The sequence below is a fragment of the Protobothrops mucrosquamatus genome, unplaced genomic scaffold, assembly GCF_001527695.2.
Source record: "Protobothrops mucrosquamatus isolate PMUCROS unplaced genomic scaffold, P.Mucros_1.0 scaffold1049, whole genome shotgun sequence".
In the NCBI taxonomy this organism is placed as follows: domain Eukaryota; kingdom Metazoa; phylum Chordata; class Lepidosauria; order Squamata; family Viperidae; genus Protobothrops; species Protobothrops mucrosquamatus.
In genome coordinates, this window is record NW_015387281.1 from 1 (window position 1) to 25,383 (window position 25,383).

General features: G+C 39.3%; 1 protein-coding gene across 1 annotated transcript; it reads right to left on the reverse strand.

The window, feature by feature from the left end:
• Positions 1 to 7,694: 7,694 nt before the first annotated feature.
• RNH1 (ribonuclease/angiogenin inhibitor 1) lies at positions 7,695 to 24,131 on the reverse strand. Its single transcript, XM_029284880.1, has 18 exons — positions 23,992 to 24,131; positions 23,633 to 23,803; positions 23,275 to 23,445; positions 22,918 to 23,088; positions 22,566 to 22,736; positions 22,205 to 22,375; positions 21,845 to 22,015; positions 21,496 to 21,666; positions 21,142 to 21,312; positions 20,784 to 20,954; positions 20,086 to 20,256; positions 19,727 to 19,897; positions 19,376 to 19,546; positions 19,019 to 19,189; positions 18,662 to 18,832; positions 18,303 to 18,473; positions 17,943 to 18,113; positions 7,695 to 8,063 (listed from the first exon to the last, which is right to left on the reverse strand). The coding sequence occupies exons 1-18, from the start codon at positions 24,129 to 24,131 to the stop codon at positions 8,027 to 8,029; spliced, it is 2,913 nt and encodes a 970-aa protein (XP_029140713.1). The 3' UTR covers positions 7,695 to 8,026.
• Positions 24,132 to 25,383: the final 1,252 nt, after the last annotated feature.

The window sequence follows — 25,383 nt, forward strand, 5'->3', positions numbered from 1 at the left end:
TCCAGCATCCTCTTATTCCAACCTCTTCTCCAATGAGAGCCCATGATGGACCACAACAAACCCCAGTCCTTGCCAGCTTCTCCCCTCCTTGGCAGCTCCCAGACAACCACCAGGAGCAGCGGAGAGGACAAACCTCTCTCCTTCCCTACAACTTTCTCTCGAGGCTAAATGATGTGGGGAGCATCTTCACCTCCCCTCCACCCCCCGACCACTTTCCCAAGCTGACAGCTCCAACATGCTGTACTTTGTTAGGCAGACTCAGACTCAACAGACTAGAACTGATGGATATGAGTGTCAGAATCAGACAGTGACTTCCATATCACAGTTGCATGAGCTATGTCACCCTTGGCATCCACATCACTCACTAGCCATATCACCCACAGATCAAACCATGCTGGGGGGTCCCAACCTCTGCATCTGGCCCATAATCAGTGGTGGGATTTAACTGGTTTGCACCAGTTTGGCAGAACCGGTAGCTAGTTTTTTGTTGCCCAGGCCCAGAACAGACTTCTGGAAGCGGCATCCACACAGAGAACCAGTTGATCACATATTTGAATCCTACCACTGCTCATAATGCCTTGTACACCTGGCACATAAGACCTTTTTCCTTCTTTCTCAGAAGGCACATAAGGGCCAGATCCGCTTTTGACAGGCAGGGACATGTTTCCTGGTAAACTAATGCCCCAGTCCTCACCTCTTCTGCTGAAACATGTCATTAAACATTTGTGGGAGGACAGCGCACACACACACACACACACACACACACACACACACACACCAGAGAAAGAAATATTTTGGGAATATTAAAAGGCAGAATATTATATTTTCCCAAAGGATCTTAAAGGCAGAAAAGCAGGGCCAGTTTTTCTTAATAGCCCCCAGCAGAAAGTCAGGAAACCACCTTTTAGAAATGCAGATTTGTTAATCCCATTCAGACCATTCATGAGCAAATACCACCAGGCAGAAGCCCATTCAAGACAGAATATTTTGAAATCCCCTGCAGCAAAAATGACACCTAACAATAGCAGAGTGATAGAATTAGAACCAGCAACCCCTCACCCAAAAAACCCAACACAGGAAGTAAGCCATCAGCCACAGCCCCAGAGAAGCAGGATATGACCTTTAGGACATAATAGGATTAATCCATCAATACCAAAAAGGCACACTGAACCTCAGGTCAAAGTTCATGCCACAGGAACAGGAATTCCAAACACAAAAGCTCAAGAAGGTATAAAAACCCACCACTCCCAGCTACATGTGGTCAGCTGCTCCAGAGTCTCATGTCTTGTGGTTCTGCTCTTCAATAAATTACAACCATCTTTCTAAAGCAGTCTCCATTTTGTTTATTCCCAGTAAGGAGTGGACCCTGATGAAGATTTTTTCATTCAACACATTAGAAGCACAGACGGCACTAGAGGCTAAACTCTACACAGCATTTCAGCACAGTGAAAAGCCAAGAGAGTTTGTAAATATGAAATCATGGGGATTTCATCCTGGTGTCAAGTACACCCCCTGTATAAGGAGCCAGATCTTGAGGATCTCTAAGCAAAACTTCCAAAAAATCACTGTGTGCTTATAGATTGATAGTGGGAATCAGGGTCCCTCAGTTGCCAGCCCCACTCCGAGCTCAGATGAAGGGCCTCTTTCTTTCCTGGAAATGTTTCCTCCCTGCACAAATTATGCTGAAATGTCTTTCTCAGAAGCCTTATATTTTTGCAAAGCATTAGCCCAGAACAGTCTATCATGCACACAACTGTGTTACATAAAATCCAACCCTCCTATATTTAAGCACTTAGGATGACAGGCTTACCTTTTTGTGGCAAAAAATAGAGTCTGAAACTAAATTGGTCCTGTATTTGTAAGCAGACAATAAAATGCTGTCCTTTGCAGGCCTCCTGTTAAAAGCACTTTCACTTTCAACAGTGCCCCTCCCTTCCTCTTGTATTTATTGTGTGAGTGGCGTTTCCTCTGCAGTGTCTTGAGGCAGCTTCTTCAAGAGAGGAAAAGTTTCACAGCAGTTCTGCTCAATCGGTCATATCAAATAAGAGGGCTGTAAAAGCCTGGAAAAGATGCCTTTAAACAAAGGTTTAAATGAAGACACGTACCCGCTGCTTCACTTAATGTCTTCCAGTAATACTTTTCCTGATTCTTTCTCAACCTCTGGCAAATTTGTAATACCAGGAAAGGGTTTGGGGGCATGTGCAGATTCTTTTTCTCCTCTTTGCAAGAGATGGAGGAGGCCAAGGATCTGAAGACAAAACAGTTCTGAGGAGAGCCCAAGGTGCTCTAGAAAAAGGGTGCCCTCCTTTTTCCCCTTCAGCTCTGTGGAAGAAATATTTGCTTAACTACTATATTCCTGTCAATTCCCTTCTGAAGCTCTTGCTGTTTGTGTGTATGTGGTGCCATTGCTATCAATCTTGATATTGAACTTTGTAAACTAGCTTTGGCATTGTTTGTATTAGACTCTTGGTGGACATTAACTTGGGAACTTGGTGAGATTTCCTTCAGTGGGTTTGGGTTGGTCCTTTTGCCAGTTTTCTGTTGATGGGCATCGAATACCCCATTGGAGTCTGTTTGATATAAGCAACTATTGTTTTTCCAACAAGGTGGTTTTCTGATCAGAAGTTTTTTACAGCTCTTATTTTGGGGGTGGGATTTTTCAACTACTGGCCTGTTTGTCTATTCCTAGGTGTTGTTGTCCACAGCTCATTGCTGCCAGCACTTAAAATTTGTCCTCCTATTTGATCCTGGGACAAGCAGGCAGAATGAAGCAGGAGGAAGCTCCCTGGATGCCAGCTATTGTGTCAATAATAAATGCATTGAACATTGAGGTTTTTTTCATATATATAGCTATATACTTTGCAGTGTTAGCAATGGAAGTCAGATCACCGCTATGCATTAACGATTCCTTAATATAAGTAAATGCCAAATAAAAATATAAACACTAAAATACTCAAGATGTTGCATTCACTGATCTTATTCTGCATTGTAATTACTCCTCATTCACAGATAATGTAACTCTGAACAATCTTTGAATGTACGTTAAGCGAGAACTACTTGCAAGAGCTGCTTGTGCTTTTCAATATGCTCTTTAGAGCTTTGCAGCTATAACCATATGCAGGGCCAGTTCAGTATGTAGTATAGAAAGTTTAATAATATTTAATTTTTTAAAAAAGTGTCTGGCTGAAGAGAAAGTTCCAGCTGTAGAATTTGTTTCAATTCTCCAGAATTCCTGGCTTCATAATATCACAACCATATTTGAAAAAAAATCAAATCTGAGCATGACATTTCCAGCAATTTTAATAATTTTGAACCAGAGTAATACATTATCAATAAAATATACCAGTTTTCTTCAAATATAATGTTCTATGTAAATTTTATATTTTCCCATTGAAATTCCCATTGTTGCATATCAATTATTCTGTTCAAATTCTGCATCAGTTTAATCATAAAATATGTAATTTTTTCAGCTTTTAAATTGTATTTTACCACCCCGCAACTTGTGTTATAAAGTTTCCAAATTCAGTCAAGTCTCTAAGAGTTTGCCTTGGTTTTGTAATTACTCTAGAACTATGCAGCTTATTTGAAAATATTCAAATTGGTTTGGTGCTCCTGACTATTTAAAAAAAAGAATCTCAAAGGATTTCTGTCTTGTCTGAAGAATCAGAATGTCCACTCTCCTTGAAAGTTCAGTTTGCTTTTATCCCTTTTATTTTATAAACCTCCATCAAATAGAAAAAGAATGGCCCCTGAGATAATTTACATTTTGAATTTCCACAGACTCCTGACAACCTACAAACACTGAATTCTTACTCCCTAAATTTCACTAGTTTCTTTGATCCTTTGCTCATTTGGCTTTCTGTTTTAAAATCTCCTATCAGTAACCATGGCATAAATGTCCTAAATGTTTCGTTCTTGTCAGACTCTTTATGTTGCCATCAGCTTTGAACTGGTATCTCAGAAATCCTGAGAATAAAATAATGAAATTGAAATAAAATAATGTTGCAGGACACCACAAAAGCAAGAATATAATTCATATGAATCCTGCTGGATGGGTGAGCATGCAAAGAGAGAGAGAGAGAGAGAGAGAGAGAGAGACTGAGACTGAGAGAGATTGTTACTCAGGCACAACAGATACAACACTTTCAAAAGCTGGATCATACTTTTCTTTCTATATTCTTTTAAAACAAAACTTGTTCCTCTATTGATCAGAATTCTACATTATGACATATATATGACAATTAGACAGTAATAGTGTCAAAGAATTGGGCAGAATTATATATATTTAAGAGTATATAAGATTTGTAATTCCTCATTTTGCAAATTCCAATAATTTCTGATAAGTATTAAATGCCTCTATGGCAATATAGAGAAAAGAGAATACTGGAATCCTTGGTTCTCTTTTAACTTGATTGTTGTCTTGCAGACATTTCATTACTCAGCTAGGTAACATCTTCAGTGCTAGAAGCTGAAACATTTGCAAGACAACAACCAGGCTCAGAAATCACCAAGTACAGTTTTACTTGAGCTATTTAGCCTGTCATCTATCTACTATATATGTAAAAATAAGGTAAATCAGCAACAAAGTTAAACTTCAAAGATGTCTGTTAATAATCTATTATTGTATTTAATTCATAGATAATCTACAACATACTGTACATGCCACTAATCACCCTAATCATGATATGATCCATCTGGGATCAAATATCTAATCAAGGAGAGAAGCAACCTAGAACTAAGGAGAAACTTCCTGACAGAACAATTAACCAGTGGAACAACCTGCCTCCAGAAGCGGTGAATGCTCCAATACTGGAAGTTTTTAAGAAGAGACTGGACAGCCATTTGTCCGAAATGGTGTAGGGTTTCTTGCCTGAGCAGGGGGTTGGACTCGATGACCTCCAAGGGTCTCTTCCAACAACATCATCATCATCATCATCATCATCATCATCATCATCATCAAAATATATCTTCGTTTGCTTCTTAATAATAAAATTTTCCTTTAAGATTTTCTTTGGAAGCTTTGCCAACAATATCTAATCTTCCAATATCCTAAACCCCTGCTGTAAATATTGAAGAAACCTCACTGTGAAATTTATTTTAATCTCCCACCAAAAAATAGTCCCCAGTAATGTCTGTCAGGGCTGTGCAGGGACCCACCTGACCATCTCTGACCCAGACCTCCAAATATAATCTAATCTATCTCAGATAATTCCAGGTTTTATTTGGCTTCATTCTTTCTACATTTTATCTAATTCAAAAAACTTGATTTCCATTGTCCTTGGGAAGATTTCCTATCTCTTTATAAACTACCCATTTAGGAGGGGAATTCTTTTTTTTTATATATTATTCCTGGTGAGAGGCAGACTTTGGCCTCTCATCAGTTATCTCACCATTAACTATAATATACTATCATGCCTTCTTCTGTTTTATTTTAATTTTTAAAATTTTTAATTCTGGTCTCTGATTGTAATAAAGGTTTGATTCAGCACACATTTTTTCACGTAAAGCTCTGGATCAGACTAAGTTTCATCAAGGGTTTTAATTTCAGACAAGATGAATGAGAGATTTTCACTTTGTCTTGGCTCAATTAAAACCTCTTCCGGGTTTCCTCAATCTGCTCAGCATTTGGGGTTTGTAAGGGCCTGAAGCAAAGTCTGGCTATTCGAAGACTAGAATTCCACATCCAGGGCTGTTCAGACAGGAAGATGAACAGAACATGCCAAGCATTGAAGATATTAACTGTGATATTTGATAAAGACACAGGAGAACCTTTGAAGCAGAAGTAGAATTTATTTGAACTGATAGCTTAGCAATCGAAGGTGGATGCACGTTGAAAGGCTTGATGGAGCTCCAAAATAGTTTTGCAGAGGAGGTTTTTTTGGAAGGTTTTTTGGGATGTTGAGATTGGCCTGTGGAAGTGGAGCAGTATGTCACAAGAAGGCAAGAGGAAGATGGGCATGGAGATGGGGTGGAGAATTGGTGGAGAAACAGAGGAGGAGAGAAGTGGAGAGTTGGAAAAGCAGAAGATCAGAAAGGGACAGTTGGAAGTGGAGACAGGGGAGAAAATTTATGATATTGTGGCTCCCCTGGGCTACCTTCTTTTTGCTGTAATCAGCTGAATCTGAAGGTTTTAATCGTCCCAGCAGTTGAATTATTATGTCTTAGATTTCGACTTCTAAGAAAGGTTTGAATATCTCAATGCCTCTTTCTCAAGAAAAACAAGAAAAAAGTTAATAACAGATAATAATAATAATAGTAAAGTTGGAAGGGACCTTGAAGGTCATCTAGTCCAACCCCCTGCTCAGGCAGGAAACCCTATACCATTTTGGACAAATGGCTGTCCAGTCTCTTCTTAAAAACTTCCAGTGTTGGAGCATTCACCGCTTCTGGAGGCAGGTTGTTCCACTGGTTAATTGTTCTCACTGTCAGGAAGTTTCTCNGCAGCTGCAGCACACTACTGGCTCATATTTAGGTGATTGTCCACTAGGACTCCGAGGTCCCTCTCACAGTTACTACTATTGAGCAAGGTGCCACCTATGCTGTACTTGTGCAATTGGTTTTTCTTGCCTAAATGTAGAACCTTGCTTTTTTCACCATTGAATTTCATTTTGTTAGATAGTGCCCAGTGTTCAAGTCTGTTCAGATCCAAAGCTTACATGGAATGAGTGAATAAATTCTCATTAACAAGGAAAATATAAGTTGAAAATACCAGAAGCGAAATATTTTATTTCATTTGATTTAAATTAAAATGCCTCTATAATCAACAAAACCTAAGAAATCAGATGAGCAATATACAGATCAGACAGAAAAGAAGAAACTGATGTTTTGCCGTAGCTTCTTTAACTTATCCCTGAGTATTTTAGGTCTTCACATAGCAGCTTCTTCTTCTTGGCACTAATGCAGTCACCATGGAAATATACTTTATGCAGGGTCTGGTTTGTCCCCAAAACTCCTGCAATGTCTCTCCCAAAGGAGTTTTTCAAGAACCCTCCTTGAATCCTACAGACTAGTCAGAAACATTACAAACAGATATTAAAAATCAACTATGAACAGAGATCTTGAAGAACCTGAAATGAATATTATTATTTGTCGATAACAGTATGGCCTCTCCCTGGTTATGTTTACAAAAGAGAAACCATCAAGAGATAATTACTTTCAAACTGAAAACTCTGCTCGCCTAGATTAATCTCCCCCCATGTAATCTGAATGGTTCAGCCCATTCAACCCAATAGTTTTTATCTGTGTGGTTGCTAAGAGTTGATATGAACTTTATGGCAGATAATCAAGGAATGTTATCATCCCCCTGTTCAAAGGAGCTTAGTAGAAAATATTGTTATGATTTATTGTTCACATTTCCATAAACTTGTCAGAAGGTTGCAAAAGAGGATCACACTAGCACTGATGATGTTACCTAGTTTGGGTAATGAAATGTCTGCAAGAAAACAAGCAAGTTCAGAGAACACCCAGGACTCTCATATCAACCCTGAGCTAGAAATATTTTCTTTTATTGGTGATCGCATGACCCTGGGACAGTGCAAACTCATAAATACATACCAATTGCCAAGCATTCAAATTTTGATCCTGTGTTCATGGGGATGCCCCAACAGTTGTAAGTGTGTGGTCATTAGTCACTTTTTTTCAATGCCGTTATAACTTCAAATGGTCACTAAATGAATGGTTGTAAGTCGAGGACTACCTGTACAGTGCCTGAAAGAAAGTTCTTCACACGTTCACTTGAAATATATTAAGTTCCAACTCTTCTTCGCCATATTCTGAATGGAAGTAAACATACAGTAGGTCAATCAAACAAGGACAGCATCTATAGTAGAGGCACAGCCATTGGCAGGTGCAAGGAACCAGAGCGACTCCATGAGCTGATCAGAAAATTTCACTGGACGGTCTACATTCTCTTGGGAACAGCCAGATTCGGGCTTCAGAAATTCTAAAAGTAGTCAGGTTAGCGCCACTTCCTGCTTTGCAAGGATTCAAAGCTTGCCACTCTCTTCACACAGCTATGTGGTCCATTTCATTTTATTTTCCATTTCCATGTTTGTCCATTCAACCTATAATGAAAAAAATGTATGTTAATCTCTGAACAAAAGTCCCTAATAATGTCCCAATCAGGGCTGTGCTGAGACCTGCCTAATAATCTCTGAGGGCCGACCTAGACCTCCAAATATAATCTGATTCATCCTAGATAATTTCAGGGGTAATTTGTTTTCACTCATTCCAGGTTGTTTTGTCTGATTAGAGAAAGTTTGTTTTCCAGCCTCTTTGGTAAGATTTGCTATGACTACAGTTTAACTGGGGGAAAGTTATTTTTTAAATCTTTGATGTGCCAGTATTTCTCAAACTGATCTTCATGTTTTCTTCTCTCCCAAGGATTAGGTAAACAGCTTTCTCATATTTCATTTTAGAATCTGAGCAATGCCCCTCCCCCTATTTAACTTATCTAGCCCAATTCTCCCTGCCCACTTAGTAGCCAAGAGCTCTCTTCACGATTTCATTGGGGGCTAATAATTGCAAAGGCTGCACTGGGTGGGATAGCCATTGGTGGATTTATCTAAAAGCTAATTTTGAGTTCAAATGTTTACCCGGAAGACTTCAAGGAATAGTTGATTTAAGGAATTCTAATATTCTTTTAAGAGAAATATACTTTATAGTGCTGTAAGTTGTTTAATTTCAAATGTCTTCTCAATTGATTTTTACATTCTGGATTTATTCTTTGGTTATTATTTATCTGAAGTCTTCTAGCAATACATACTAGCTTGTGTAAGAATCTGACAAAATGAAACTAATTCTATAGTGCCACCTCTTGATCCTATAGGATAAGACCATGTGACTTGAGAAAGAAATCCATTCCTCCCTTGAATACCTTGATGCACGGGTCCCCAACTTGTGGGCCACAGCCAGTGGTGGGATTCAGCTGGTTCGCACCAGTTCGGTAGAACCAGTAGCTAATTTTTTGTTGACTTCGGCGAACCGGCTGATTCCCTAGCCCTTTTTCACAAGGCCCAGAACAGACCTCCAAAAGTGTGTGAACGCCACTTCTGGAAGTCCGTTCTGAGCCGGGGAGGCCTCCCAAGCCCAGAATAGTCCAGTGGAAGTGCGTGGATTCCACTTCCGGAAGTCCCTTCTGAGCCGGGGAGGCCTCCCAGGCCCAGAATGACCCAACGGAAGTGCGTGGACACCACTTCCAGAAGTTCGTTCTGAGCCGGGGAGGCCTCCCAGGCCCAGAACGGCCCACTGCAAGTGCATAGACACCAGTTCCAGAAGTCTGTTCTGGGGCTCGGAGGCCCAGGCCCAGAATGGACTTCCAGAAGCGGCATCCACACAGAGAACTGGTTGTTCAGATATTTGAATCCCATCACTGGCTGCAGCCAATTATTAGGCTGTGGCCTATTCACAACTGGGCCGTGCAAGTGGGGCTAGTGCAGCACGCACATGCACGTGCACACATAGCCTATTCGTGCAAGTGGTGGGTGCTCGCAGTCCCACTTGCATGAGCAGTGAGCACACATGCATGCATGCACACATGCTGCTCCTCCCACAAACCATCCCCTCTTCCCCTCCTCAATTAGTATACACTAAGTTAATTTTATTCTTCTAGAAAAAGAAATTTAAAAATATAATAATGGCTTTTTAATATTAATCACATACAAAGCAATCAGGGGATAGAGAACTATCAAAATCATATTATTTCAAATGAATATCCAATGGGAAAAATCAAGAATTAACACAGATTTAAAGATTGTTTTGGTCTGTTACTTAAGACTTATTTGCATAGAGAAAGATTGCATCAGAGATAATAGATATCACATCCCCAAAAGCTTAAATAGCTACACTGTTTCACAAATAAAACTAATCTTAGGCACCATTTCTAAGAACTTCTCACCTCTTATTTATTTAGATAATTTTAAAATACAATACACAATAAGTATGAAAAAGGTATCCTTGTCACAATAGTCAAAATACTAGTTTCAGGGCCTAACTTGTTTTCCTCCTTTCCATTTAAAGCCTGTAGATCCCAATGGGTAGATCCTAAAGGGTTGATTAAGAACATGCAGTGGGTTGCCATGTAGTAGGCAGAGTTTGTCTGGGAGGCTGGAAATTACAGCCTGTTTGAATAGCTACTTCTTGTAAAAAGTTAGTAAGGGACTCTGCCAGTTCGCTCAGGAGGAAATACTCCCCTGGGGCTAAGGAATGCCCTGCAAGAGAAGTTGAGGCATCCTTTTCCAGAATAGATCTGGATTAGGACCCTTCCTACACTTTGGGAAAGGCCTCCTCAGAGCCTCTTAAGGGAAGAACACCCATGAAACCGGATTATAGATGAAAGAGCAAGTAAATTTTATACTAATCATATTAAAATACAGTAGAAGACAACATGGGTATTGGAGGGAGAGAGATGGTGGTGAAGGAAGCAAATGACAAAATATGCATCATAATGTCACCTGCAAGTAAGTAAGAGGCATGAAACACATTTCAACATTTTGATAAAATCTCAGCTTACTGTGGATGCCCCAAAAGTCAACATGTTTGACACTTTGGATTCCTCTTCACATGGCCCCAAAATGACTCTTAACCATTTCTAAAGGGCATATTTTCATGACATGCTTAACCCCCAGTCCACTGCACAGACAAGCCTACATTCATCTTTTGGTATTATAATTTCAAAGTAATATTTTTCTTCCACTCCTGAAGCCTTGTCATAGGGATAATCTGCTATATCACACAAGTGAACTTGGTGAAGCTGCTTCCTAGGTCCTACTGGCCTCTTGAGATTGCCTGGTTGCCTCCTTTTGTCCCAAATAAAAGGTCATAGGTTCTGCAAAGTGACCCAAAGTGCAGTGAAAAGAAACACCTCATATGCTCCTTGCAACTCTTCCATTATGTCTGTGAGCATTTATTATTCTGCTTTTGAACATGCATCAATAAACTCCCTTCTACTCCAATATTTGCCCCACTGATTTGTCATTTGGATTATTTGGGATATAGATTTGCTGTCATTACAAAAGAGTACAAGTCCAATGTTCAGAAAATGCCTGAGTAATAGGCCAGAAGGATTCAAGGACAGAAAAGATGCTATAAATGTGACAATTTTGCCAATGATCTGAAGTTTTTAATTATTATCACGGTAATTTAAGTATTAGGGCTTTTATTTCTACTTACAACTAAGTTTTGAAGATCTCAGTGCTACTTTCTCAATAACAAAAAGAAAAAAGTTCCTAACAAGTTTCTGTTAAACAAGCAGATAAAAAATTACATGGGCTGAGTAAGTAAATTAACATTAACAAGAAAACTATAGTTCAAAAGACCAGGTGCAAAATATTAAACTTAATTTGATTTAAATTAAAATCGTCTATAGTAAAAATAAAAAAACAGTTCTAAGTCTTGTGACACTTTCCTCTGGAACATCATCACCCTAAGATCAGGCTTGCCCCAACTCTGCTGGTGAGTTCTGGGGTTCTAATAGCATGAATGATCCTTTCTTATGGTTATATAGACTGCAGGAGGCTGTGAGGGTTCTCGGCTGCTATTTTGTTATTTATGTCTATAATTTTAGTTCTGTTTTTATTTTATTCTAATTGCCAATTGCCCGAAGTCATAGTAAATGAGATGGATGACCATATACTGTTACTCTATTAAATAAATAATTATCCAAGATATAATTATTTGATCCAATTATTTTAATGTCAAGTTAAGCTTCTGTGTTCATGTTTTTGCCCAGTGTGGTGGACTCCCAGATGAATCGTTTGATAATCATCACACTGGTATTCAAGTCATGCCCAAAAGTAACACTCTTGGTCTGATATCACTGATTTTTAAATGGAATGTCCAAATTTTGAAGCTGGGCATGTATACCTTTCAGTTATGCCACTGAAGCAGTGTGCTACATCTCATCCGTGTATTGAAAAGTAAAGCTGATTTCTGTCTGAGGGGAGAAAGTGATCATTAGCTAGCAGGTGTGAAAATATTTGACCATTCATATTTAGGATTATATAATACAGCTCATAGACAAGTTATGACTAATTGGGAAGTGATTCAGAATAATATGGTCTAGAGTTGATAGCGAAGCAATACTGAACAGCCTCAAATGAGTGAATGCTATGTTATGGTTGCATGACACACAGTTGATTGGGGTGAGTCTTCATTGCATTTACAAATTTGTCTTTTATGTTGCAGAAATACATAATAATTAAACTCTATTCCAAAATTTCCCCTGCAGATCAATTTTCTTGGTTTGATAATGAATGTTACCTGACAAAAAGAAAATTGAAGATAGCTGTAACATTACCTCAGATGCATTGTTCTTTAGCTAAGGAAGATAAGTTGCTAACTCTTAAAAGAAAATATTAGAAACTCGTTACATTAAAAAAAAAAGTATGCTACTTCAATATGATCAAAAATTGACCAAATGTGGCTATGTTTTGGCACTCTCTGGCTGGAATCCTGAAACAACAGAAATTTGTGTTTCATTTACCAATCTCAGGTGAGGATTGGGAAAATTATTATCACTTGTTCAGTTTCTCAGAACATGTCATGAAATAGTTATTTAATATAAATATAAATAATATTCAGAAGGTATAACTCATTGGCCACCAGTTTTAGAAAATGAGACTAAATCTTTTACGAAAGATCAGAGCAGCAATAAAGCCCATGAGGACTTTTTTCTACCCAAGTGGTTTAAAATATTGATTTTTTTTAACTTCCTCTCCCTGGATACATTTCAAGAAGATAAATAATCAAGAGATGTTTATGTACATCAGATGGAGAAGAAAACACTATTTGCTTCTACCTCTCTATTCTACATTCCAGATGTCTAAGGCCCTCACTCAGTGTTTCTATGCCTTTTTCTTGTGACATGGAGATACAAAACTAGCAGTCTCACTGTCTAGTTCTTCCTGAGAACTTCAGCAGGAATCTTCCAGTGGGATCCCTTAAAGGACTCTCCACAAAGCCTCCAGGAAATAGTCAAAATAATTAGGATCACCCTGGACAACTCATGACCCACTGAATCATTCTTTCAAAGATATTTCCTTTTTTAGACAGAGAAACAGAATGACCACGGGCGAATTGGTATTGTTTTGGTTTTAAAATTAAAGAAGAAAACATTTTATTGAAGATTGGCTTTATTTATTTATTCATTCATTCAATTTCTACACCAGCCATCTCCCCTAAGTGACTCTGGACAGTTTATAACATCATAATAAAGCCATATAAATGCATCAATAAAAGCATTGATTAAAATCAGATGTAAGAATTTGTTAAAACTTACAAGTAAAAATAAAAAATCAAAGTTAAAAATTCAAAAGATTAAAAAGATTAACAAAGCAGCAGCAGTGTCCTCAAGTCACCGGCCATCCCCATGGCTGCATCATACTCTTATACCTCCATGCTAGTTGGCAAAGCCAGGTCTTAACAAGAATGAGGGCTTGCCTCAATTCTGGAGGTAAGATGTTCCAGAGGATGGGACAGCAACTGAGGAGATTCCGCCAGTTGAAATTTCTTGACATACGCAACATGCCTTTCTTATTTGATAAGGTGAGAAGGATCCATTTATTTGTGATGAGATGATTCCTTGGATATCCTGGTCCCACGCTAACTTGTATGGTAGAGGTGTTACATGCATCACACTAGGAACTCCCAAAACTGCTCATGCTGCTGCATTCTGGACTAATTGCCGCTTCTGGACACTCTTTAAGGGTAACTAGTATACAACCTGAAGTTGAGCAAAAGCCCTCCTAGCCATGATTGCCACCTGTTCCTTGAGCAGGAGTTGGGAGTCCAAGAAGACTCAAGCCCCGTGGCCAATAAGAAAAGGGTGCCAACAATCCCTACTCATGGTCACTCATGGCCTATCACCTCCCGTCTTGACTATTGCAATATGCTATACATGGAGCTGCCCTTGAAAAGCCTCTGGAAGCTCCGGTTGGTTCAAAATGCAATAGCCCACATGGTTTTGTGCAGACCTCAGTGTGCACATAGGTCACCTCTCCTGTAGGAGTTGGATTGGTTGCCAGTTTGCTTCTGGGTGAAATTGAAGGTGCTGTTTGTCACCTTAAAAGCCCTTCATGACTTGGGATCAGGTTATCTGAGGGACCGTCTCTTGCCAGTCACATCCAGCCAACCCACTGTTGCTGACCCCCTGGCGGCAGCATCATCCCCGGTTGCTGCAAGGTCTCCATCTGCTGCTGCACATTCGGGGGCTGTGGCCACCCCCAGTTTAGTTGGTGCACCGCCAGCAATTGCTGGTCTCCCATCTGTGGGGGCTGCGACATCCCCCGGGCTGGGTGGTTGGTAAGCATGTCGATCCAGGCTTCGGTTCTCCCGATGACAACTCGGGCTCTGATCTCGCCGGCAGCGATCTGGGCTTTTGGAGGGGCGACTGGAGCTGTCTCTCCCCGCGGGGCTGGAGATCATGGTAGGTGGCTTCGAGGACAGGGAAGCTGCTTGACCTGCGCAGGTAGGGCTGGGACTTCCCCTTGGCATGAGTTGGTGGCTGCCTCGCCAATCATCATGATCACTCGCGTATGGAGAACGGGAGGATTGTCTCCACTTTTCATCTCTAGCTCCTCAAATCTTTCCACCAACTTCTCCACTGGTTGACTACAGACTGCAGACAGGTACTTCCACTCACCCGAGTCCTTGGCGATAGTCAATTTCGTGGTTCTCCACTGGTCTGAGGAACGTGACTTGCGGGAAGCCCCTCCTTGCAGCTCAATCACGTCTGCCTTCGAAGCACTTGATTGTGGCAAGGCCGACTCGAGGTGTCTAGAGTCTCCACTGGGTAAGGTCCATCCTGACGACCAAATTGGCTGTCCTTGTGGCTTGGGTCTTGCCCCCATCTGAGAGACTGAAAATGTTCCTTCTCCACTGGTGCACTGACCTGCGCTCCCTCCTCTGAGATAGCAGCCACTGCCGGGGTGCAGGTTTCCTTCCTTCTTCATGTTGAGATCTTCCCCGAATCTTTGTCTGTCTATTCCTCAATTCTAGGGACAGCGACTGGGGCTTAGGACCCCAAGATCGTTAGGTAAAGATTGGAGTTTTGGTTTAATGTCATGGTTCCAACAGATGAAACTCTTCAAAAGAACTTCGAGGCATTGTTTACCTTAAAGAATCTTTATTCGAGAAACAAAGTATCGGCACTACATAGTCGAAACCAAAAACTAAATTCCCCTCCCCTGGATACAAAGTATCAAAGCACAATTCCCTCCTCCAATAAAAAGTAATAAATCACATTCCCCAATTAGCTTGAAGCGCGGGCTTTCTCCCCAGCTCTCCAGCCCACCAAAACTCTATCAACTGTGGGCCCAATGACCTTGGATTCCCACGGCTGAGTTATTATTGTTATGACTAGCTGGACTCTCATCCACATTCCCCCTCCCAGCATCAACTAGCTCTAGAAGCAACAGAAAAAAATGGCTGCATTTCCATCTGTTGTCAAAGCAAGAACATCTGATGTTAGCAGCGTTGACAAGTAGTCAGTAAAATTACTATGGAACTAATCCTGGAACATATAAGCATTTTTCAATCTCTAAAATAATGTGGTGTTTTCATCTAAATTGTGTATTGATAATGCTGGGCCAAATGCTATCAGGATGTTTAAAAGTTTCAAAACAAATATTAAAGGTAGGTTCTCATGACCCTGGCAATTTTTACATATTAAAATATTAGGCTTATAAAATTATTTTGAACTTTCAGTATTCTCAAGCTGTCCAGCATTTTCAAGTCCTCTTTAATATGTGCTTTACAATAGTTATGTTGCATTTGTTCAATGAGACCTATCGTCTTGTCTTGTTCTCTTTCATCACCAGATATCTTTTGTCTTATTACCAGTGTAGAAAGTCATCACCCCCCCCCCAGAGAAGGAAATATTTTGGGGGGTATTAAAAAAGACAGAATATTGTATTTTCCCAAAGGAATAATGGGAGAAAATCTTAAAAGGCAGAAACTTCTCCCTTTCCTACAGAAACTGAGCAGGCCAGCTCTGTAGAAATGCTGATTAGATAATACTATTCAGAAAGACTGGGCTACCTATTCATAAGCAAAATGCCTTCAGCCACAACCAGAGAAGATTTGAGCTGATGGGATTAGAAAAACAAAGACTCCCAAGGACAGAACATGATCTTTATGACATAATTGGATTAACCCACCACCATTAGAATACCAAAAACTCAGGTCAAAGTACATGACACAGGAACAGGAACAACCTTAAACAGGAACAACTCCAAACACAAAACCCCAAAAAGGTATAAAAACCCACCCACTCCCAGCTCCATTTTGTCTGCTACGTCAGAAGCATGCTGTATAACTGAAGTTTCTGGCAACTAAATAAACAAGAACCTTCTTTCCTAAGCACTCTTCATTTTCTTTATTCCTGGCTTGAACTGGACCCTGAAGATTTTTCTTTCAACACCACAATCCAGCTTCTCCTTTTCCTCATCTGTGGTGTCCCTATTTTGTTGTGACTGGTTTATCTGTTTCTTGAACCACTGCAGTATTAATGTATTTTCAAAAGCCTGCCTGCAAGCTACCCATCCCACTCCAGCTCTCCATCTTTTATCCTCTGTTCTCCATTCCTATGTCAGACCAACAATGCCTCTTCTGGGTGGGAACCCTGGATGCACTAAACTAAGAGCTAAGGTAGGTTCAGGAAGCAACCCTTTAAAATGGGCAGCCAGTAATTATTTACTAAGGCAAAATCATGGCTGTGAAAAATTTTGGGGCATGTGCTTGTTTCAAGCCTGACTGAAAGCTCACAAAAAGTGACATCAAAAACGGAATTGTTACAGAATATTGGATACTATAAATTTCCTTTCTACTTAAATAGAACTTCTTGCCCTGGCTGCTAAACCTTCATGAGTTGAAAACTCTTCTTTTGGGAACCACAGCAGGGATCCTTTTTTGCTGCCTCTATAAATGCCTTCCCATTGCCATTAACAATTTAATAATAATAATAATAATAATAATAATAATAATAATAATAATAATAATAGTAATAGTAATAGTAATAGTAATAGTAATAGTAATAGTAATAGTAATAGTAAAGTTGGAAGGGACCTTGAAGGTCATCTAGTCCAAACCCCTGCTCAGGCAGGAAACCCTATACCATTTCGGACAAATTTGAGAACTTGCTTCCCCGTACCCTGGAGAAATAAAAGCACCCATCAAGTCTCCCTGATCAAATCAATTCTTAATCTTGTGCCAGTAAAAGTGTGCCACCCATACTTATATAGCACAAAGGGAGAATTCTATGAAGGCCCGGTCTCCAGATTAAAATATTCTTTCTTCTTGATGTTAAAAAGAGGCAGAATATTATATTTCCCCAAAGGAGAAATGGAGAAAAAAATCTTAACAAAGGCAGAAAGCAGGCCCAGTCTATCTGCCATAGGAAAACAGCTTCAAACTAAGAAAGCTGAAGAGGCTGGCCTTAAGGAATGCAGTATTTCTAATCCATTCACGAAGACTTGGCCAATCTATTCATGAACAGAACGCCTCTAGCCACAGAAGGCTGAAGTTGATGATATTAAGAATTTACACCCCCCCCCCACATACACTCCCCAAATTCTAAGAACAGGACATGACCTTTAGGACATAATAGGATTTACCCACCACCATTAGAATAGCAAAAGAACACAAGGCTCACTACGTTGCACAACTCTCTGGAGCATCTCAATCAGAAACCTGTAATGATCCATCCACTCAGTCAACCATTTTGTCAACTGTCCAAGAACCGCATGCTGTGTCGCAATTAAAAGCCATTTTTTTCGAGCTGCTGTCTTCGTTTTCATTTCTTGAGGTGTGCCCATTCCTCCCAGCTGGGGACCTGAGCCGATGTCTTCAAAAACAACTGAACTGTAACTCCCAGGATTCATTTCCAGAATATTAATAGTAAAAGCACCATTATGCTGAACAAACAGAAATGAAAAATCATCACTTACTGTAGCCGCTCTATTGTACATTGTGGATGTTTGAGGCCCTCACACAGAATTTTGATTACTCTGTCATCTGCGTTATTGAGGGACAAGCATAATTCTCTCAATCTCTGGTTTGACCTGAATACTTCTGTAAGATACCTCATATAGGATTCATTTGTGTTTTCTCCTCCAAGCCTGCAGAGAACAGTCCGAAAATTTCCAATTATTTCTTGATAAATAACCTTGGTAGCCATTTTATAGGAACTGAAGGAAATGTGATTAAGTGTTTCCAACTGAAATGTTTCTCCCACGACGTATTTACAGAATATTACCCATGAAAAGCCCTTTACGCTGACCAATCAGAAATTAAAAAGAATCACTTACACTAGTATCTCTATTGTACATTGTGGATGTTTGAGGCCCTCACACAGGACTTTGATTGCTTTGTCATCTGGATTCTTTAGGAACAAGCATAATTTTCTCAATCTCTGGTTTTTCCAGAATATTTCTGTAAGATGCCTCATGTAGGATTCATTTGCGATCTCTCCAGCAAGCCTGCAAAGAACACTCCGAAACATTACTATTATTTTTTGAAAATCAATCATGGAAGGCATTTTATAGAAAATACAGGAAAATGATTATGGGTTTCCAATTTAACTGTCTCGTCCAGGATGTGTTTCCAGATTATTAACAGTGCAACGACCATTATGCCAATCAAACTGAAATGAAAAAGCATCACTTACAGTAGCATGTCTATTGAACATTCTGGATGCTTGAGGCCCTTACACAGAACTTCCATTCCTCTGCAATCTGGGTTATCGAGGTTCAAGTATAACTGTCTCAATCTGTAGTTTTCCCTGAATACTTCTGCAAGATTCCTCATGTAGGATTGATTTCCGATCTCACCACCCAGGCTGCAGAGAACAGTCCGAAAAATTAGTTATTTCTTGTAAAACAACATTGGTAGGCATTTTATAGGAATTGAATGAAATGTGATCATGTATTTCCAATGGAACTCTTTCTACCAGGATATATTTCCCAAATATTAGCCATAAAGGACTGTTATGCCGATCAAACTGAAATGAAAAAGCATCACTTACTGTAGCCGATCTATTGTACATTCTGGATGTTTAAGACCTTCACACAGGACTTCCATTGCTTTGTCATCTGGGTTTTTGAGGGACAAGAATAACTCTCTCAATCTCTGGTTTTTCCTGAGTACTTCTCTAAGATACCTCATGTAGGATTCATTTGCGAACTCTCCATCAAGCCTGCAGAGAACAGTCCAAAAAATTACAATTATTTATTGAAAAAAGCATGCAAGGTTTTGATAAGAACTGAAAATAATGTTATTAGGTGTTTCCAACTGAACTGTGACTCCCTGGATACATTTTCAAAATATTAATAGTCAAAGGACCGTTATGCCGATCAAACTGAAATGAAAAAGCATCACTTACTGTAGCCTCTCTATTGTACATTCTGGATGTTTGAGGCCCTCACACAGGACTTCCATTGCTCTGTCATCTGGGTTCTTTAGACACAAGGATAATTGTCCCAATCTCTGGTTTTCTCTGAATACCTCTGCAAGATGCCTTGTATAGTTTTCATTTGTGATCTCACCACCAAGACTGTAGAGAGCAGTCCAAAAAATTACAATTATTCCTTTTAAAATAAGAATGGAAGGCAATTTATAGGAACTAAAATTATGCATTTCCAACAAAATAGTTTCTCCCAGGATAGATTTGCAGAATATTACCCATCAAAGGACCATTACGTGGGTGAAATTGAAATGAAAAAGAATCACTTACTCTAGCCTCTCTATTGTACATTGTGGATGTTTGAGGCCCTCACACAGAATTTTGATTATTCTGTCATCTGTGTTATTGAAGGACAAGAATAATTCTCTCAATCTCTGGTTTGATCTGAATACTTCTGTAAGATACCTCATATAGGATTCATTTGTGTTCTCTCCTCCAAGCCTGCAGAGAACAGTCCAAAAGTTCCAATTATTTCTTGATAAATAACCTTGGTAGCCATTTTATAGGAACTGAAGGAAATGTGATTAAGTGTTTCCAACTGAAATGTTTCGCCCACAATGTATTTCGGGAATATTACCCATGAAAAGCCCTTTATGCTGATCAATCAAAAATGAAAAAGAATCGCTTACTCTAGCCTCTCTATTGTACATTGTGGATGTTTGAGGCCCTCACACAGGACTTCGATTGCTTTGTCATCTGGGTTCTTTAGGAACAAGCATAATTCTCTCAATCTCTGGTTTTTCCTGAATACTTCTGTAAGATGCCTCATGTAGGATTCATTTGCAATCTCTCCAGCAAGCCTGCAGAGAACACTCGAAACATTACTATTATTTTTTGAAAATCAATCATGGAAGGCATTTTATAAAAAATATAGAAAACTGATTGTGTTTCCAACTGAACTGTCTCTCCAAGGATATATTTCCAGAATATTAACAGTGCAATGACCATTATGCCAATCAAACTGAAATAAAAAAGCTGTCAACGCTGCAAATACTGTACAGGGAAAAGGGAGGAGAATAAGGATAGCCCGGGAAAAAGAAACCGGAAGTAAATCACATCTTCCAAGTTGATTGGAAGATGTGAACCATGACCCCAAAAGGGGGGGGGAAATGCTTAGAATGTATATGCGTAACGGAAGAGAGGCCAGACCTAAGCATCGAGCGGCCACCTGTCCAATCCCCTACCCCCAACGGCAGAGCAGACCAGAACCAGCAATGCGACAGAAACCTGCTCAGCGGCTAACGACAGAAAAATCCAACCGGCTCACGCAGGAACCTGTCGCCCACATTACACCCCCCACACAGGAGGACGCTGGGAGGACACTTACAGTAGCATGTTTATTGAACATTCTGGATGCTTGAGGCCCTTACACAGAACTTCCATTCCTCTGTCATCTGGGTTATTGAGGTTCAAGTATAACTGTCTCAATCTGTGATTTTCCCTGAATACTTCTGCAAGATTCCTCATGTAGGATTGATTTCCGATCTCACCACCCAGCCTGCAGAGAATAGTCTCAAAAATTAGCTATTTCTTGTAAAGCAACCTTAGTAGACATTTTATAGGAACTGAATGAAATGTGATCATGTATTTCCAATGGAACTCTTTCTAACAGGATATATTTCCAGAATATTACCCATCAAAGGACCGTTATGCCGGGCAAATTGAAATGAAAAAGCATCACTTACTGTAGCCTCTCTATTGTACATTCTGGGTGTTTAAGACCCTCACACAGGACTTCCATTGCTTTGTCATCTGGGTTTTTGAGGGACAAGTACAACTCTCTCAATCCCTGGTTTTTCCTGAGTACTTCTGTAAGATACCTCATGTAGGATTCATTTGCGAACTCTCCATCAAGCCTGCAGAGAACAGTCCAAAAAATTACAATTATTTATTGAAAAAAAGCATACAAGGTATTTGATAAGAACTGAAAAACTTTATGTGTTTCCAACTGAACTGTGACTCCCTGGATACATTTTCAAAATATTAATAGTCAAAGGACCGTTATGCCGATCAAACCAAAATGAAAAAGCATCACTTACTGTAGCATCTCTATTGTACATTCTGGATGTTTGAGGCCCTCACACAGGACTTCCATTGCTCTGTCATCTGGGTTCTTTGGAGACAGGCATAATCGTCTCAATCTGTGGTTTTCCCTGAATACCTCTGCAAGATGCCTCGTGTAGGATTTATTTGCAATCTCCCCACCAAGCCTGCAGAGAACAGTCCAAAAGATTACAATTATTCCTTGTAAAACAAGAATGGAAGGCAATTTATAGGAACTAAAAGAAATTATGCATTTCCAATGGAACAGTTTCTCCCAGGATAGATTTACAGAATCTATCAAAAGATCATTACGTGGGTCAAATTGAAATTAAAAAAATCACTTACTCTAGCCTCTCTATTGCACATTGTGGATGTTTGAGGCCCTCACACAAAATTTTGATTACTCTGTCATCTGCGTTATTGAGGGACAAGAATATCTCTCTCAATCTCTGGTTTTTCCGGAATATTTCTGTAAGATGCCTCATGTAGGATTCATTTGTGTTCTCTCCACCAAGCCTGAAGAGGACAATCCAAAAAATTACTATTATTTTTTGAAATACAACTTTGGTAGCCATTTTATAGGAACTGAAGGAAATGCGATTATGAGTTTCCAAATGAACTGTTTCTTCTACGATGTATTTCCAGAATATTACGCATGAAAGGACGGTTACACCAGTCAAACTGAAATTAAAAAGGATCACTTACTGTAGCTTCTCTATTGTACATTGTGGATGTTTGAGGCCCTCAAAAAGAACTTCCATTGTTCTGTCATCTGGGTTCTTTAGGGACAAGCATAATTGTCTCAATCTCTGATTTTCCTTGAATACTTCTGTAAGATGCCTCATATAGGATTCATTTATATTCTCTCCAGCAAGCCTGCAGAGAATAGTCCAAAAATTTCCAATTATTTCTTTGATAAATAACCTTGGTAGCCATTTTATAGAAACTGAAGGAAATGTGATTATGTGTTTCCAAATGAACTGTTTCTCGTACGATGTATTTCCAGAATATTACGCATGAAAGGACGGTTACACCACTCAAACTGAAATGAAAAAGGATCACTTACTGTAGCCTCTCTATTGTACATTCTGGATGTTTCAGGCCCTCACACAGGACTTCCATTGCTCTGTCATCTGGGTTCTTTGGAGACAAGCATAATTGTCTCAATCGCTGATTTTCCTTGAATACTTCTGTAAGATGCCTCATGTAGGATTCATTTGTGTTCTCTCCACCAAGCCTGCAGAGGACAGTCCCTAAAATTGCTTTTATTTTTTGAAATACAACCTTGGTAGCCATTTTATAGGAACTAAAGGAAAAGTGTTTCCAACTGAACTGTTTCTCCCACAATGTATACCCAGAATATTACCCATGAAAAGACCGTTATGCTGCTCAATCAAAAATGAAAAAGAATCACTTACACAAGTGCCTCTATTGTACACTGTGGATGTTTGAGGCCCTCACACAGGACTTTGATTGCTTTGTCATCTGGGTTCTTTAGGAACAAGCATAATTGTCTCAATCTCTGGTTTTTCCTGAATACTTCTGTAAGATGCCTCATGTAGGATTCATTTGCGATCTCTCCAGCAAGCCTGCAGAGAACACTCCGAAACATTACTATTTTTTTGAAAATCAAATCATGGAAGGCATTTTATAGAAAATATAGGAAACTGATTGTGTTTCCAACTGAACTGTCTCTCCCAGGATATATTTCCTTGAATATTAACAGTGCAACAACCATTATGCCAATCAAACTGAAATGAAAAAGCATCACTTACAGTAGCATGTCTATTGAACATTCTGGATGCTTGAGGCCCTTACACAGAACTTCCATTCCTCTGTCATCTGGGTTATCAAGGTTCAGATATAACTGTCTCAATCTGTGGTTTTTCCTGAATACTTCTGCAAGATTCCTTATGTAGGATTGATTTCCGATCTCACCACCCAGCCTGCAGAGAACAATCTGAAAAATTAGTTATTTCTTGTAAAACAACCTTGGTAGGTATTTTATAGGAACTGAATGAAATCTGATCATGTATTTCCAATGGAACTCTTTCTTCCAGGATATATTTCCCGAATATTACCCATCAAATGATCGTTACGCCGGGCAAACTGAAATGAAGAAACATCACTTACTGTAGCCTCTCTATTGTACACTCTGGATGTTTAAGGCCCTCACACAGGACTTTTATTCCTTTGTCATCTGGGTTTTTGAGGGACAAGAATAACTCTCTCAATCCCTGGTTTTTCCTGAGTACTTCTGTAAGATACCTCATGTAGGATTCATTTGTGAACTCTCCATCAAGCCTGCAGAGAACAGTCCAAAAAATTACAATTATTTATTGAAAAAAAGCATACAATGCATTTGATAAGAACTGAAAATAATGTTATTAGGTGTTTCCAACTGAACTGTGACTCACTGGATACATTTTCAAAATGTTAATAGTCAAAGGACCGTTATGACGATCAAACCGAAATGAAAAAGCATCACTTACTGTAGCCTCTCTATTGTACATTCTGGATGTTTGAGGCCCTCACACAGGACTTCCATTGCTCTGTCATCTGGGTTCTTTAGAGACAAGGATAATTGTCTCAATCTCTGGTTTTCCCTGAATACCTCTGCAAGATGCCTCATGTAGGATTTATTTGCAATCTCTCCATCAAGCCTGCAGAGAACAGTCCAAAAAATTACAATTATTCCTTGTAAAACAAGAATGGAAGGCAATTTATAGGAACTAAAAGAAATTATGCATTTCCAATGGAACAGTTTCTCCCAGGATAGATTTGCAGAATATTATCCATCAAAGGACCATTACGTGGGTCAAATTGAAATTAAAAAGAATCACTTACTCTAGCCACTCTATTGTACACTGTGGATGTTTGAGGCCTTCACACAAAATTTTGATTACTCTGTCATCTGCGTTATTGAGGGACAAGAATAATCCTCTCAATCTCTGGTTTTTCCTGAATATTTCTGTAAGATTCCTCATGTAGGATTCAGTTGTGTTCTCTCCACCAAGCCTGAAGAGGACAATCCAAAAAATTACTATTATTTTTGGAAATACAGCCTTAGTAGCCATTTTATAGGAACTGAAAGAAATGTGATTATGTGTTTCCAAATGAACTGTTTCTTCTACGATGTGTTTCCAGAATAGTACGCATGAAAGGATGGTTACACCAGTCAAACTGAAATTAAAAAGGATCACTTACTGTAACTTCTCTATTGTACATTGTGGATGTTTGAGGCCCTCAAAAAGAACTTCCATTGCTCTGTCATCTGGGTTCTTTAGGGACAAGCATAATTGTCTCAATCTCTGGTTTTCCTTGAATACTTCTCTAAGATGCCTCATATAGGATTCATTTATGTTCTCTCCACCAAGCCTACAGAGAATAATCCAAAAAATTCCAATTATTTCTTGATAAATAACCTTGGTAGCCATTTTATAGAAACTGAAGGAAATGTGATTATGTGTTTCCAACTGAACTGTTTCTCCTACAATGTATTTCCAGAATATTACACATGAAAGGATGGTTACACCAGTCAAACTGAAATTAAAAAGGATCACTTACTGTAACTTCTCTATTGTACATTGTGGATGTTTGAGGCCCTCACACAGGACTTTGATTGCTTTGTCATCTGGGTTCTTTAGGAACAGGCGTAATTGTCTCAATCTCTGGTTTTTCCTGAATACTTCTGTAAGATGCCTCATGTAGGATTCATTTGCAATTTCTCCAGCAAGCCTGCAGAGAACACTACGAAACATTACTATTATTTTTTGAAAATCAATCATGGAAGGCATTTTATAAAAAGTATAGGAAACTGATTGTGTTTCCAACTGAACTGTCTCTCCCAGGATATATTTCCTTGAATATTAACAGTGCAATGA

What these genes read in the sequence shown, in the direction of transcription:
- RNH1 (XM_029284880.1), bottom strand. Translation starts at nt 24,131, where the DNA reads ATGAGGCATCTTGCAGAGGTATTCAGGGAAAACCAGAGATTGAGACAA. An exon ending in TGTGCAATAGAGAGGCTAGA is followed by an intron (nt 21,667 to 21,844) that starts GTAAGTGATTTT and finishes TGTTCTCTGCAG; the next exon opens with GCTTGGTGGGGAGATTGCAA. An exon ending in TGTACAATAGAGAGGCTACA is followed by an intron (nt 20,955 to 21,141) that starts GTAAGTGATGCT and finishes TATTCTCTGCAG; the next exon opens with GCTGGGTGGTGAGATCGGAA.